This window comes from Helicoverpa armigera, chromosome 22 (assembly GCF_030705265.1).
Source record: "Helicoverpa armigera isolate CAAS_96S chromosome 22, ASM3070526v1, whole genome shotgun sequence".
Classification (NCBI taxonomy): Eukaryota; Metazoa; Arthropoda; class Insecta; order Lepidoptera; family Noctuidae; genus Helicoverpa; species Helicoverpa armigera.
This window is the reverse complement of record NC_087141.1, coordinates 5,160,761-5,176,132: the sequence shown is the minus strand read 5'-3', so window position 1 is coordinate 5,176,132 and position 15,372 is coordinate 5,160,761. Positions and strand designations below refer to the sequence as shown.

General features: G+C 36.1%; 1 protein-coding gene across 3 annotated transcripts in view; it reads left to right on the top strand.

Annotated features, from left to right (window-relative positions):
- The window catches only part of LOC110377044 (rho GTPase-activating protein 27), a 123,246-nt gene that overhangs the window by 98,586 nt on the left and 9,288 nt on the right, over positions 1-15,372 (top strand). For all 3 annotated transcript variants that reach the window (XM_021335728.3, XM_021335726.3, XM_021335727.3), the window contains exons 2-8: positions 1,747-1,872; positions 10,447-10,600; positions 10,849-11,060; positions 11,363-11,503; positions 11,998-12,110; positions 12,528-12,642; positions 13,022-13,145. In XM_021335728.3, the coding sequence (XP_021191403.3) occupies positions 1,747-1,872; positions 10,447-10,600; positions 10,849-11,060; positions 11,363-11,503; positions 11,998-12,110; positions 12,528-12,642; positions 13,022-13,145 (985 nt within the window). The remainder of the gene's footprint in view (positions 1-1,746; positions 1,873-10,446; positions 10,601-10,848; positions 11,061-11,362; positions 11,504-11,997; positions 12,111-12,527; positions 12,643-13,021; positions 13,146-15,372) is intronic.

Here is a 15,372-nt window from a genome sequence, read left to right as displayed (position 1 = left end):
GTATTTAAATGCATTATAATATCGTTTGTTAGTTGAACTATTTAGTTGTGCAATAAATATGGTATTTCCTGATGTATTTTTAAAGTTCCTGAGTTGTTGTTGGGTTCTAAAAGATGGTGATTATTGTCTAATTGTGTACGCGTGTGAAATACTCTTAGAAAGTTTTGAAGTATTACGTATAGGCTGGTTATTGTGCGTTTAAGAGGTCAAGTTGCCAGAAGGCTGTATGAACTTATGAAGTTAGGAGATAATTTGTAGTCATTAGTAGCATTAGGGAAATATTTCTAACTATTATAATAGAGCCTTCGAATGAAGAGTAGAAAGTATCAAAAGTATTTGTAGTATTTTTCAAAATCTGACTAACGAATTTTGAGAAACTGGTTTAAATTTTTCTAGTAATCAAGATCCATATACCTGTACTGTACTTACTTGGTATCGAAGGACTAAGGACCCATTTAAATGTAGGCGAAATAAGATGAATCCTTCCTAGTCATATTTTATTTTACATGGTATTTTCCAGTCTTTAACCACAATATAAGGATAACCATTGAAATCCACAATTATTTAGTTCAAAACCATCAACTGAAAAAGCATCGCCATCTATCGAGCATAACCTCAACTAACGAGTCGAGGTGTCAAGAAACGTTGACAGAATTGTTCAAATGATAGATGGTCGATAGAGTGTGACTCGCAACTGAATACGCGTGTGAAATCTTAAAGAGATGAGACCGTATTAATTAAAAATGTGTTAAGAAGAAATCTGTGTAATAATTAGACCACTTTTTGTGACTTGTTCATAATTACAGCTATCAATTTAACAGTTCAGAACGTCTAATAAACTGACTTGCCAAGGGGTATTGAATCGCCCAGGTAACAGTTATATAGTTATATATAACAGCAATGCAAGGAGTTTCGGATTGCAACCATTTAACTGGGTTGAGGACTTAAGATCGGCAGTTGTTCCATGAAAAAACATTGATTATTAACTGCATCTAGTTAGACTGGAAGCCGACTTCCAACATATTAGTGAAAAGCCTGGGCAGATGATGAGACCTTTACCTATCGAGATCTCTATAAAGTCAACATCTTATTAGGTACGCCAATATTCTTTTAAGACGATATAATTTTACCAAGATCAATAAGTACTTCTAAAGACTGGTAGCAACATGCTCAGCATATGCGCAGACGCAGCGTGGCGCCACGCACACAGGATATGCAACAAGGAACACTGTGCGAAGTGTAACATGAGCTGAAAGGAAATCATTGTGTTTCACCATCAATTAGCAGTATTAGCGGGGAATGTAGCAGGGTTTATGGTGGAGATGCTGTTAAGCTTAGGAATTTATAAGCCCTTTACGAGTATTAAATTGTCGATCTCCATGTCTGCTCTCATTATTTGTTGACGATCTCTTCTACATGTACCTAGAGGATTAATCAAAAGAAGATTAAGTTAAATCTAACAAACATCTTACCTCAAAATGCACCTAATATCTGACGTTTTAAAGGATTGTGCAATAAATACCTACCTACGCTAAAGCTAAGATAAATTATAAGACCTTGGTTCGCTGTTTCGTATGATACATTTCACATGTAATATCTTGAAATCACGAATCAGATCTACGAATTAAAGTTGAGCACCATCGAGGTGCACATTAAAAATTACGAAAAGTGCCCAAATGATTACAATATCATCACAATATCATTACAATATCACTTTCTAAAAATACCCCTTTCTTTGTCCCACAGTGGATAACACCAGAAGAATGCGCGGAGTACAGCACGGACCAGCGACCGCCACTAGTCATCCCTCGCATCACGCAGTACAGGAACCCTCGGCCAAGAGCACAGCCTATTGGACATGGATATCATGAGGTAAGGAACTCAACTATTCTATAATTGGTCCTATTGTCCTGGTAGGACCAATCTTGTAAGTACTCTCTTATGATATTGGTCCTTTAGTCCTGGTAGGACCAATCTTGCGAAAATACTCTTATGAAAAAAAAATGAAAAAGTATTGTACAAAAAAGATTGTGATTAGAGCCTCCCGTTAAGCATAGACAGTCTGTATTGGGAGATGATATTGATCCTTTTGACCTGGTAGGAGCAATCTTTGAAGTTGGACTTTAGTTGTAGGCAACTTTAAAATCATTGCATTGCTCCCAAGTCAATGTAACTACAGCACGCTTTAAATAATAATTTGTTAGTCAGAAATTGGTTACTTAGTGGCTTCACAGATCAATTTGCTTAGTTCTGAGAAGCAGAATTATTTGACACGAGCTGCAGACCACAGAATGTTACGTTTTCATCAAAAACAAGACTAGTATTCCTAAACGTCTTAATATGCATATCGTATGTGTGTAGGTACTTAAGTATCTCGTAACTTGTAACTTGCATGAACCACGCCAGCGTACGCCCGTATATTTAGCTAATAACCGGAGAGATAAGGGCCCTGATAAGCGATTGCATTCCTTAGTAACTTGTGCAAGCGCAGCTGAATAACCGTGAAATTGTGTAAAGTAACCGCAGTTTAACAACTACCTAGACTAATGTGGACCAACCATGAAATGGCTTAAAACATGGGCATTTTAACAAATAATATGAAGTGAGCCAGTTTAAGTAAGAAGGTCATAGACAAAAAGATACAAAAAGTGCGTTAAGGCAAGTGGACTCTTTAAAAGATATTCTACGTCAACGCCCAGTTTTGTCATCAATTACAAAGTATAGGTTGTAGTATGTATCATCCTACTTATAACATAGCTAAGTTACACACACATTATGACATTATCTGAACCTATAACCTCCTGTTATGCAAACTAGAGGGCGTTACATTATCATCACTGGAATATAATTCCAACTAAACGTACCAACAAGGTAAGTTATTCATAATTTTCCTTGTACAAAACTCAGGCAAACAAATATACGCATGAAATAAATAAAAGCCAATCGTGAGTCAGCGCAGACCACAGGACCATAGGTCTGTGTTAATTTGTCCGATTACTGGTTGTCGCTGTTAATTTATGCTCAGGCGCACAATGTGTTGTTCACCCGTTCTAATATGGCGGCTTGGCTGCGTGTCGGGGAATAACAGTAGGACAGGGTTCGCTTTGAAGGACTGGCCATATTTGATGTGTTGAAGGTTTTAGAAAGAGGTTTTAGAAAAGCTCAACACGACAAATAAAATGTAGGTACTCATGACCAGTTTCTGAAACAAATAACTCTTGATTTTAGATTTTGGTATAAATTTTACTTATGTAATCACCTCCACAATTTTTGGAAACATAGAGATAGCAGGGGCATTAACACATGCAAGAACGATTTACTGTAAAAAATATGATACTCTAGAAATCGGCAAAATAATTAATTACCAATTCTCCTAGTGCTAGCTAAAAAGTCGTGGTGGCCTAGTGGGCAAAGAACGAACCTCTCGAGTATGAGTGCGCGGGTTCGATTCCAGGCCAGGCAAGTATCAATGCAACTTTTCTAAGTTTGTATGTACTTTCTAAGTATATCTTAGACACCAATGACTGTGTTTCGGATGGCACGTTAAACTGTGGGTCCCGGCTGTCATTTAACATCCTTGACAGTCGTTACGGGTAGTCAGAAGCCAGTAAGTCTGACGCCAGTCTAACCAAGGGGTATCGGGTTGCCCGGGTAACTGGGTTGAGGAGGTCAGATAGGCAGTCGCTCCTTGTAAAGCATTGGTACTCAGCTGAATCCGGTTAGACTGGAAGTCGACCATAACATAGTTGGAAAAAGGCGGAGGATGATCTCTTAGTGCTAGCCCCGTGGTGGGGTCCGCTGTCCAAATCAACTCCTTCCACTTCGCTCTGTCCTAAATCATATGTGACATGACTAAAGATTTTTTCTTTCTCCTTCAAATTCCCAACTGCTATACCTTGCACCATTTATTTCCAGCTCCTAAACAAACTTAGCCTTCTTCAATCAACCTATACAGTACACAAATACAAGATGGCGTCATATTCTTGTCCAATAGCGTGCATCCGGCGCGCCCTTCACGTCAGTATCGAGTCAATGCAAGCGATTCATTCGCGAAAACCAAATGTATTCAGCTTTCAATGAGAACAGACGTCAATGCTGATTTATTTACACTGGGTATTATGTTGATTGTATAGCTGGCAGTTTGTTCTTTTGGGTTGCTGAACTTCGTATGGTAAAAATTTGCAATGACTTACGAAGCAAACTAATTAAATGTAAGAGCAAAAGATGACATGAACAGTTTTATAACAAATCTAGCTGCCGTCAGCAGTTTTATCCGCCTCTCTTACGAACGATTCCACGTACCTTCATAAAAGTTACCCTATTGCCTGTGTCGATAAATGAACGGGCTATCTAATATTTTTGTAAATCAGCCAGGCAGTTACTGAGATAAGTATCTGGACAATCAAGGACTCAAACAAAAAAAACAATCATGGATCAGCAGATTTTTCAGCAACAATGTCATACACAGCTGTCAAACTTAAAACAAAACAATAACTGCAACTTAAATAGTCCCTTGAGTGTCATATTCATGAACGGTACCCACTTGCAGTCACAGCTCGCATAACAACGAGAGAAGACGTTTCATATTGCATACATAGCAGTTGCAGATATCAATGCTATTAGAACCTTCACCTGATTGTAACGTGGGTATTCATTACTTAATACTTCTATCTATTGTTTGTAATGATTTAAGATGGTTTGAATTTTTTGGTCCTGTGATACTGTGAAGAACTTTCGTCTCGTCAATCATAAGGCTTCATTAATGATCAGGAGGCTTAATGATGACATGGCTTAATGGTCAGGAGGTCAGACATAAGAGCAGGCAGGCTCCATGTAAAATACTACAGCTCCATAGTTGGGAAAGGCATTTGACTGAAAGTAATTTATTTCTTCCTAAAGATAAGTTGCAAATAAAATAGGCCGAATGTGAATAGAGTGAGATATGACGTAGCGTTAACATAAAATGGTTAAAATAAGATGGGCTAAATCACCTTGCCAGTACTGTAATAAGTCATAGTACTCTTCCTCCGCTTTAACTAGAACATGATGTATGAGTACTTACGTGTAAATGCACACGTGTTCTGCATCACTCAAGTTTACTCGCAGTCTTCAACGTTTGTAAACATTACGTTGTAAAAACGTAATTTGTATACATAATCACATACATATAGGATATCTGGCGAAACCTTATCACTTTTGGATAAAAAAAAAACAGAAACGCTGTTCTCCAGTAATATGGAGGGATGATCTCAAAACATTTTCAGCTAGGTGGTGAAACATCAGCCACCTTTTTACAAAATGTGTTCTACTCTTTTAGTGCTAAGTTTAACCCATTCATCTTGCTTATTACTAAAACTGGTACTTTTTAAGAAAGTAGCATACGTTTAAGGTAGCCTTCCTGTCCTTCCTTTTGTGTGTTTCCGGTGGTTAAAGGTAGGTAATCATACGTAATCACATAATTAATATAGTACATGACCACGCTTTGAAATATATCAAGAAAGAGTCAAAAATTCTCAAAGCTAAGTATTCCCTTCCCATTCATGAAATCTTTAACATTATGAAGTCATATTACATCCCTGGGTGGGCTTCATTATTTAACAGAACTCCATTACTAACACCGGTCAGTAAAACGTGTAAATATGGTTGAAGCGAGCATACAATTACAGATTTAACTGGGCTATTTCCTTATACGTACACCTCGGTACTGTGGGATGATTGAAGTCTCAGGTTTCCCTAGTTTTGCCACAGAGTAATATAAACAGTAGAACATCGACTTTGGTCAATCTATTTGAAATAAGGCGGGCTCCTCGCACGATACGAGTAATACATATTTTAAAGAAATGGTAATCGCATTTGAAACAAATTAAATGCGATCAGTCGACAAAATTATCAAATTGAGTTTGCCTTTTTGTTTCCGCCTATAATTGCCTATTTTATAGCACCCATTTCATATTTTTGCCGATCAAAGCTGTGTTTATATTCATCCTAACTTGTAAAGAGTTTGTATTTCAATACTGTGGGCTATCTACGCATTCCTAGTCTGTGTTCCCACTATAGTATAGATAGTTCAACTCAGATTTGCGCGCGGCCCTATGTGTGCGTCGGCTTGTAAATATACAACTTTCATTCGTGTGACAGTGACGTCGTCCGAGCATGACGTGTTCTCATCGCTTTTTGTTATGGGTACAGTCGTTTACGAAAATGTCTAGTTCTTCACGGAGAAAATGTTTTAAGGAGTCAGGTAGCGTTTCAAAAAAATGAAACAACATTCAAAGCTTTTTATTATTACATTTTACAGTTTATCATTATTTTCTCATACGGCTTTTCAAATTGACATTGACAGTAAGTATCTAAGAAATAAATGAAGTGAAATTAAGATGAATTAAATACTCCTTACATATTTTCTAGCTCGGGGTACGCGGGCAATAAATAAATGTGTGGACTAAGAATGTAAAAAGACCTATAATTTAGTATAATAATGGAAACAAAATGTGTGGGGAATTTAAAAAAATTATATTGCTTCGCATAATGTCGACCAAAATAAGACGGAAATAATGAAACTCATAAATGAACGTTTAAGTCAAATTGATGAAGGGATGTTGGGTAATACTTGTCGACATGTACAAAAGAAAAAAGAAGAATACTATAGACATTTTGACATGGAGTCAGAATTTATAATTAACATTGGTGAAAGTAGCGAATCCGAAAATTCATCATTTGATTTTTCAAGTAGCGATACAGAATCATTATAAATAAATAAACTAAATTACGTAATAACTGTACTTTAAACAGCCGTATGCAACCCCTAAATAACTGTATTTGTACCCGACTGTACCTCTTGTCACGCACACAAAGTCACTGTATATGTACAAGGGTTACCCACACATAGGGCCGCGCGCACGACTGAGTTGAACTTACTATACTCACTTGTTCCACAGACAACATAATTATAATCAGTGCAGAGTAATAAAGCAAGATAACAATACACTTCCTAACATCGAATTGACGACCGGCCGACGATAAGAGGACACTAGTGATGGGACATGCGCTGTTCCGTATACCGGAACTTTATTCACTAACGCAGACTGATATCGAATCAAATTTTTCTTTATTCTACATAATATTCGCATGCTATTATTGTATGTATCAATACATACTACGAAACTGTAATAACTCCTTTTTTTATAAGAGTATCCATGGAGTTTCTTGGCCCTTCTTCTCCAAATGAAACTACTTTTGGAATGGGCAACGTGAATCAAACTTATTTATATTTTTGACGTACATAAGTGCTTGAAAAGGCCTAAATTAAATAGAATGATTTGCCTTTCACTTGAATTTGGCTTTGTTATCATGGCTGTTGTATTATTTTGTGAATTAAAGGTCCGTATCATGTAATTTACTTTAATTACTATGAAAGCACTTGTTGTCAGTGATTACATAATCCCTGACAACAAGTACTTCTTAATGGCTTCAAATATGATGTTCAATATTTATATGGTGACTCGACTCTCTTAAAGAGGGAGATTTTGTGTTTATTTACTAATGGTGTTTGTCACTTACACACTCATTGTTGTACGTAAAACTGACGATTGAATAATTCTTGTGGTTTCCTTGTTTTTGTTAGGGAATAATTGAAAGGTCTATGACAAAACTAGCATAAAGGGCTGATAAAAAAACTTTCATGTAAAGATCAACCTGACTTTAACCACCTAGATTTCTTGATAAAACTAATTATTTATTAGATATCCTGTCTTTTTTAGGTTCATACAACCACAAAAAATATTTTCTGCTGACCTAAAATTAATTACACGAGAGAGCGTCAGACAGTCGTCAACATATAAGCGGTAAAATATCGACAAAAACTATCGACCACTACACATCACTAAAATAATATCGTTACAATGACACAACTGCAGTCAGTGTGTCACTCGCTATGCGAACAAGACGAATTTATTGTTCGTTTTCCTTTAAATATTAACTTATTTAACAATTTATACATATTAAGTTACAACATTATGAATATAACAATAATGTAGGCTAGTAGTGCAGTGAAATATTAAGTAAAAACAAAGTTTTAAAGTGCTAATATGAATTTCAAACTGAAAAGAGGAAAGACATGGTTCAGAGAGGTAAATGTTTTAATATTATTTGATTGTTATTTATAGTTTTAATAGGAGTGGCTATCGCTCATATTTATTATTCACGTAATTAAGCTACATTGCCATGGTTTAAAGTAGGATGGGTGACCTGTTATTCATCTAAAATTTAAGCTAAGAAGCTTTAATGCTACTTTGATAGCTCGATAAGCAATCATGACAAACATGACATGACTAGCTTTACCGCCCGTCACGTACTCCTCTCTCCACCTCGATTAAATCAAAAGAGGTACTTATTAAGTAGGTATGTATGTCGAAATCCCTCTTCAAAATATATAGACCGACAATAATAGAAGCTTACACCAGAATTCCCAGTAATAAAGTGATAATTATATACATTGGTACCTACCCACCTTCCGATGCAATACCTATATACCTACTTACGTCGTAAGTTCAATAGCCATACCAACACCATATAAAGAGGTCAGGAATTGATGGAACCATGATTCATCCAATTATAATGTGTCACTAACAACAAAATATTTCAAATAATTGCGTTATAAGACGTCATTTGCTCTGTCGATAAAACTCATGATGGAGGCACAACCCTAATATCAACACCGACACTTTCCTTTTTACGTCAATAGTTTGGAGAATTCGGTTTATAAACATTTTTATAAGGATTATCAAATTCTAGAAATAGGCGTCAAAATTAATTATGAATAAGGAAATAATGTAAAAGCAAGTTCGTTTTGCTACTGTTTGGACAGTCAGTTCGATTTGACATTTTCGTGTAATCGAACTTTGATATCTATATTTTATAGCGCGACTGCTCGTTTTAGACTGCTGGCTTCTATTCCCAATAATAATCGTAATTTGAAATGCATTCTTGATATATTGAGGGACTTCAAAATGAGCTCCAAAATCGATTTTTAGAATTCCATACTCTGTAAAGATGGTTCCCCTATTACTAAGACTTACTGTCCGTCTACCCACTCATACATTTGTCGCAAGACTTTCTCGTATCTCATAAACCATTATAATTAGACAGTCGATTTTTTTGCATCTTTGCATATTGTAGATACCAAACAGGTTCCCAATTATTTGTAAGGGCATCTAATCACGCTTGTAACAGCTGCTTGTTCAATTCCCACGTAATCAGTAAGTATTTCCGACTCCTGAACTCTACTCGGAAGTGCTGATTATTATATAAACGTATATCAGACGCTTCCTGTACTATTCAATATTAATATTTATTTAGTCGCATTTCAATGAACTTGAAAAACTGATCACTACGTATCAAAGGATCGAATAGAGTCACTTTAGAAAGGTATCCTGAAATCTGACGATCAGAGTTAACACGGTATAGGTACTCATATAAGTATAGGTAGTAGTAGTTTTTTTCTTAATGGTGATAGAAAACCATAAACTTTATAAATCAAGTTGATCTGCTGCCTGTGCTGGGGATATCAACAATCTTATCAGAATTTGCGTACTAAGCATTGAATTTTGACATGAACTCCTTACTTCTAACGATCCATAATCTCCAGTAAGCAAATCAGAAGATAGATAGGTAAATATTAGGATAGATTAAATATAGCCATTAGGTCTAGTTTTGATATTTAATTGAAAAGTACACAAGTCATATTTGTGTTCATGTCATGTCGCTAATTAGTCAGATATTAATTTGTCGGCCAGCGATAAAATGCTAAATCGACTGCCGAGCGGACACTGTCATCGCCTATTTTTCCTTATTTGCTTGTAAAATGTGGCCAGTCGTTGATATTAGGTAAAAATTAATAGACGCGGTTAAAATTAACTATGTTGATGTTCGAATGAGGTGTTAACGGGTAATCTATTTTCAGCGATTGGAATAACAGAAACTGTTTTATCCTATCCTAAATGATAGGGGTAATAATTATGATTATGTATGATTGATAACTAAATAAGCACTAGTATTCAATTTTAAATCTTAATCATATTGGAGTTTTAAAAGCCCTGACTTATACCTACATAAAACTGGCGACAAAACCTTTTCAAGGTTAATACCTAATATAGGTAAAGCAGCTCCAAATAACTTTATTTATCTTTACTCTACCTACCACTCATTTTATAAAGAGGAAAATATTGTTTGTGTGAACCCTACGGACTCCGAAACCACTAAAATGATGTGAACATTCTCTCATTGTTGACTAGCTACACTATGCCCGGGTGACATAGAGATACTTTATCCTAACACGGGAAGTTGTTTCCGAGTGTCTCGCGTAAAAGAGAAAGCAACATCTATAGGACAACTCTAGCAATTACCCAATTTTTCTTTGGATCTAATGTAGTTTTTCCACAATTCCAGGAGGATATCCCAGAGCAGGGGTCGCTGCGAGTGCGAGGATATGAGCAGCTGAACAACTGGAGCCCCACGTCGGAGAGGTGCCGGCCAGACCTCGACATGGGCTACAAGGCTTCTTCCGACAGCCCCCCTTTTGTCAGGATTAACAAAAGATTGGGTAAGTGACAATAACTTTCGTATGTAAGAGATCCCTTCATAAGGTTGCAAAATAAAATTTGATTGGTTCTTTTGAGTCAACTAGAGAAGAAGAGTTCGCGAGGTTTTCACGCTTCTAATACTTGTTAGAAGAGCTGTAAATAATGTAGGTTAGAAAGCTATACCCACTTCAGTATTTAAACATACACATAGCAATAAGAAACTAGACATGAAAACATCTATAATAACTTAGCACCCTTAAAATTCCAGGTGGCTCAACGGAGAACCTTCTAATAAATCCCAGAAGACCGAACCATCTCCAGCTGCCAGCGTCCTCATCTGGGGACAGCCTTGACGTGGAGATCAGGGAACGGGAACCAGCTTATGTCAGGAACAGGAAGTCCAGGTCAATGGTGGCGCCCAAGAACCGGATGCAGTCTCCCATACCACCGACTAGGTTTACTATGCAGCAACCTTCTGAGGTTAGTTTTTGAAAGTCTAGTCTATTTGGTTCATTCAAAAAAAATCGCTAACCTTCTAATCTTTTAAAAGGCCGTTCCTATTTCACGCAAAAACCACTGAATGGATTTTGATGAAACTTGACAGCCGTAAAGCTTTTTATTCGTATGTGGGAAGTAGCTCTTTCGCGAAACGGGTGAAACCGCTAGCAGAAATGATTTTTTTTTTAAGTTGAGAAGTTTTATGACCTGCCTCTATACTTAACTACTAAATGCAAAAGTTTGGAGAAGAAACAAAATAAAACTTTAAAATACATACTTTACAGGTGATCCTAGAGAGTCCAATTAAACGCACAAAGTTCCTGGAGGGCACGAAGAAGACCAAAAAGAACTGGATAGACTGCTACATGGTCCTCACACCTACTGCTCTAGTCTTCTACAAGGACCAGAGGACCTATTATGCTCCTGTAAGTACTTGGCTTACTTTATATAGGTACAGATGACAAGCTACTGTTTTGCACAAAAATAAAAAGATTGAATCATTTTGGGAATTCCATATTTTCACGTTTCCTCTTTATTTGATTGGTATCAAGGCTAAAACAACATTCTAAATAACTATTTTGAACTTTCCTTGTCCTGTGACCTCTTTCTGTGAAAATAGTATGACTATACTTTCTGTGAATAAAATTAAATATAAGCATAAAATCTCTTTCTGGATCCTAGGCGTTCCGTCCGTTCCCAATTTTATTTGGGGTCAGCGCAATATACCTCCTGCTTCCATTCTTCCCTGTCACTCGTACACTGGACATACTTCTAATTGATTTGGCTTAGTTTTTACGGCCGCATGCTTGACGTCAGCCCTCCTTGGGAATGCTATCGTTGGGGGATTTTCCTCCTCCTAAAAACACACAAAATAAAAAATTATTTATAAAAGCTGGACTATAACGTGTCCTGGTTACAGAAGGTGTCCCGTCCGCCGGGCACCCCGCCGAGCCCGTCGGCGACGCTGGCGGAGCTGGTGCTGCCGCTGCGGAACGCGCACGCCACACAGTGCATACAGAAACATACTAAACGGTAACTTTCCTAACAAGATCTGGACATGTTGTCCCGACAAATCACTCTTTCACTCCAAGGTTGACTGTAAGAGAACCCAACGCTAGGATAAGCTCGCCGTTCTGCATAATCTTTCTGTTTTCAGTCTGTCAAAATGTATTTATGTGTGCAATATAGAATAATAAGGTATTACTAAAGTTACTAGGTTGTTAGGGTATATTGTTTAAGTTTTACTTACCTCGATGACATTGTCACTGGTCGATGACATTGTCGCAAAAAAATACTGAATGGATTTTGATGAATATTATGGAAGTAAGATGTAGGAAGTAGATCACTAGGACGTGGGTAAAACGGCGTGTGGAGGCTAGTTTCCATATCCAATGAAACAATTCTGGGACTGACTAACTAAAACTGAACAATAAAATGTTTGTGTTGTAGGTACACGAGATCACTCCTGTTGATAGTGGGCTACGACCAGTACCTCATTCAGGACGAAACTGAGGAGGGAGCCAGGAAGTGGCTCGGACACATCCGCGGCGTTATTTATAATTTGGTAAGATCCTTGAATGTTACTTATAAGTTCTACTTTTCAAAGTTATTGGCACTTTCATGCGTGCTGTTGTAGCAAACATTGATCTTAGCTTCAAAAAGGACATCTCATCATCTCATCCTTAGATACTGATATTATAAATACGAAAGTAACTTTGTCTATATGTGTCGTCTTTCCAAAACAAATGTGTGGTATTTGGTATACAGTCTAGGTCTAGAGTCTGAGGGGCATAGTCTACTTTTATCTGGGTGCAGAAAATAGTTTCCTCGGGACGCGAGTAAACGTGGGCCTAGCTGGTACCTAATCTATAAGTTTGTGGACTAAATAAACATCAGCATCTAGCAATTAGAATATATAATATATCATGATATTCTCCCCACAGTATCAATGCAACCTGCCCGGAGATTCCCCGCCCCCGGCGTTTTCACAAAGCAGCAACACTGACCAGGAGAGCTTAGGCAGAACACCTCCAGCCACCCGACACGCTAACAGGAACAAACAGAAAGGTAAACATTACTAAACATATAACTATATAAAACATAGAATAAGTGTAATAAGAAGACCGCAGTCTTCTCATAATGCTTCGAAGGTGAGAGACATCGAAAACTATTCATAATACCAACACACTGAACAAAATACCTTATGATGTACGTATTCCATAGATGGATCCAAACTCGTTCGAAGACCCGAGTTTCAGAGAGTCATGTCTTATCATCTCTCGACATAATATTTTTCGGCTACTATTGTAAATTTTTTTACGTCTTGTCTATGACTATAAGGGCTGTGGGTCATATTGACAATTGACTATAGGTACATTTAACACATATTAATTATACAAAGATAGATCGATTTATTTATAATGATGCATTAAAAGCGTAATATTTTGCGCTGATTTTGCATCAGATTATTATTAATAGAGATTAAACCTTAAATTTCCTTCCCTTTTATGGTGGCTGATAACATCACGAAGCGAAAATAACTGTATTTATTTCAATAACACATTGCGGATAAAAATACCACAAAATACACAACATAATGTATTATTTTATGCTTACCCCTACCTATAATATACAACTAAGTGTACAACTGTCATAATCATCGCTAAACTTGATTTCAACTTACCGCTGCAGGTCAAATTAAGCATAGGACTTACACTCCATGTAGGATTGTAACAACAATCTACAATGCTGAGTGCAATTTAGAATCTAAGGCATTAGTTTCCAAAATTAGTATAATAAGGTACCTACTAACAGAATAAACGATACACAATACTTAGTGATTTTTAATATTACAACATGTTATTTCAGAAAAAAATCAAAGAGAAGCTGCTGTATTCATAAAATCAACCTAATTCGTTTTATTTAGCTGAAATATTACAATCGGCTTTTATCCACTGTGGTCATTTCTGGGAAAGATAATAATAACTTATGTGAATATGCTAATGCAACGTACCGCGTCAACAATAATACCTATATGTAGGACCCATTTCTGAAAACGTTATTTTATCTAGGACAAATATGATATCGTAAAAATGACCAACGAAAGTCGCTGAAGTCGGGAGCGTGCCAAAAAGTCATGATGCATTGAACTTTTCTACGTCACCAAACCAAACCCAAGAACTATAAACTATTAACCACTGATTATGGAAACCAACCACACATTTATGGTGAATTATTTAGTTTTCCCACTTCTAGGAGAGTGACGAATCGTTTCCCTGTAAATAGTTGTTCGCGGCTGCTGCAACAATTTTCCTCATTTACTGTGTAGCAAGCATTCAGTATAGAACCCTCCTTGCTAATATAATTAATATAAAATAAAATATATACAAACTCTTTTCATGACTAACGGAAAAGTTTACAACATTCAGTTGTGTTGTGGTGTTCATAGACAATAGTTGCCTGTTTCAAAATATTTCATATTTAGAATAATCTAAATATTGAATTTTGTTAATCTGTGGATTAGTTTTGTGTTAACGAAGTGGATTATTTAATTTTTTTGAAGCAAAGTTTTTAATATTTTTGTGTTTATAAATAGTTTTTTTTTTGTTTCTTGTGTAGAATGACTATATTATGTGGGTGTTTGAGCAACGGTTATAGCCAGATGAGTTTGTGTAAGCATTTGTTTTATTTATCTTTTAAAACTTTATTAACGTTCAACTTTTAGTAAATATATCTATTTACATAGTATGTAAATATCTACCAAATGTGGTAGAAGTAAAAATCTTTGATAAAAAAAATTAATCGGTAGGTATGATTTATTAACATATACATTTTCGTGCAAAAATACAAGTTTTCTTTTGTGTTCATCACATCACTTACCTACGCGCCCTGTCAATTCAAATACCAAATAAGTAAACTGCATATCAAACGAATATAAAAAATATATAGGTATATATATATATAGATAAGTAATTTTAAAGCCTTCCATTTTAAAGATATGTAAAATATGTAAATTTTCCAAATTAAAAGTTAAAGTCTGAATTACGGACACGTGTAATAATGCTTAAATAGTTACATAAAAAAAAACATACTTTTCTCTCGAAGGCCTTGAGTGCAAATGACAGAGCCTAGATAAAATAGCACAATAAAACAAATGATGTCATTGCACCGTGAAAAACAACATGAGTTTAATTAAAACTAGTAAACAACTATATCTGTTGACATACGTAAACCGTTGCAATTGTCTCTTTATCGAAAATAAAAACGGTCATGAAATAATAAAAATAGTCTTCAT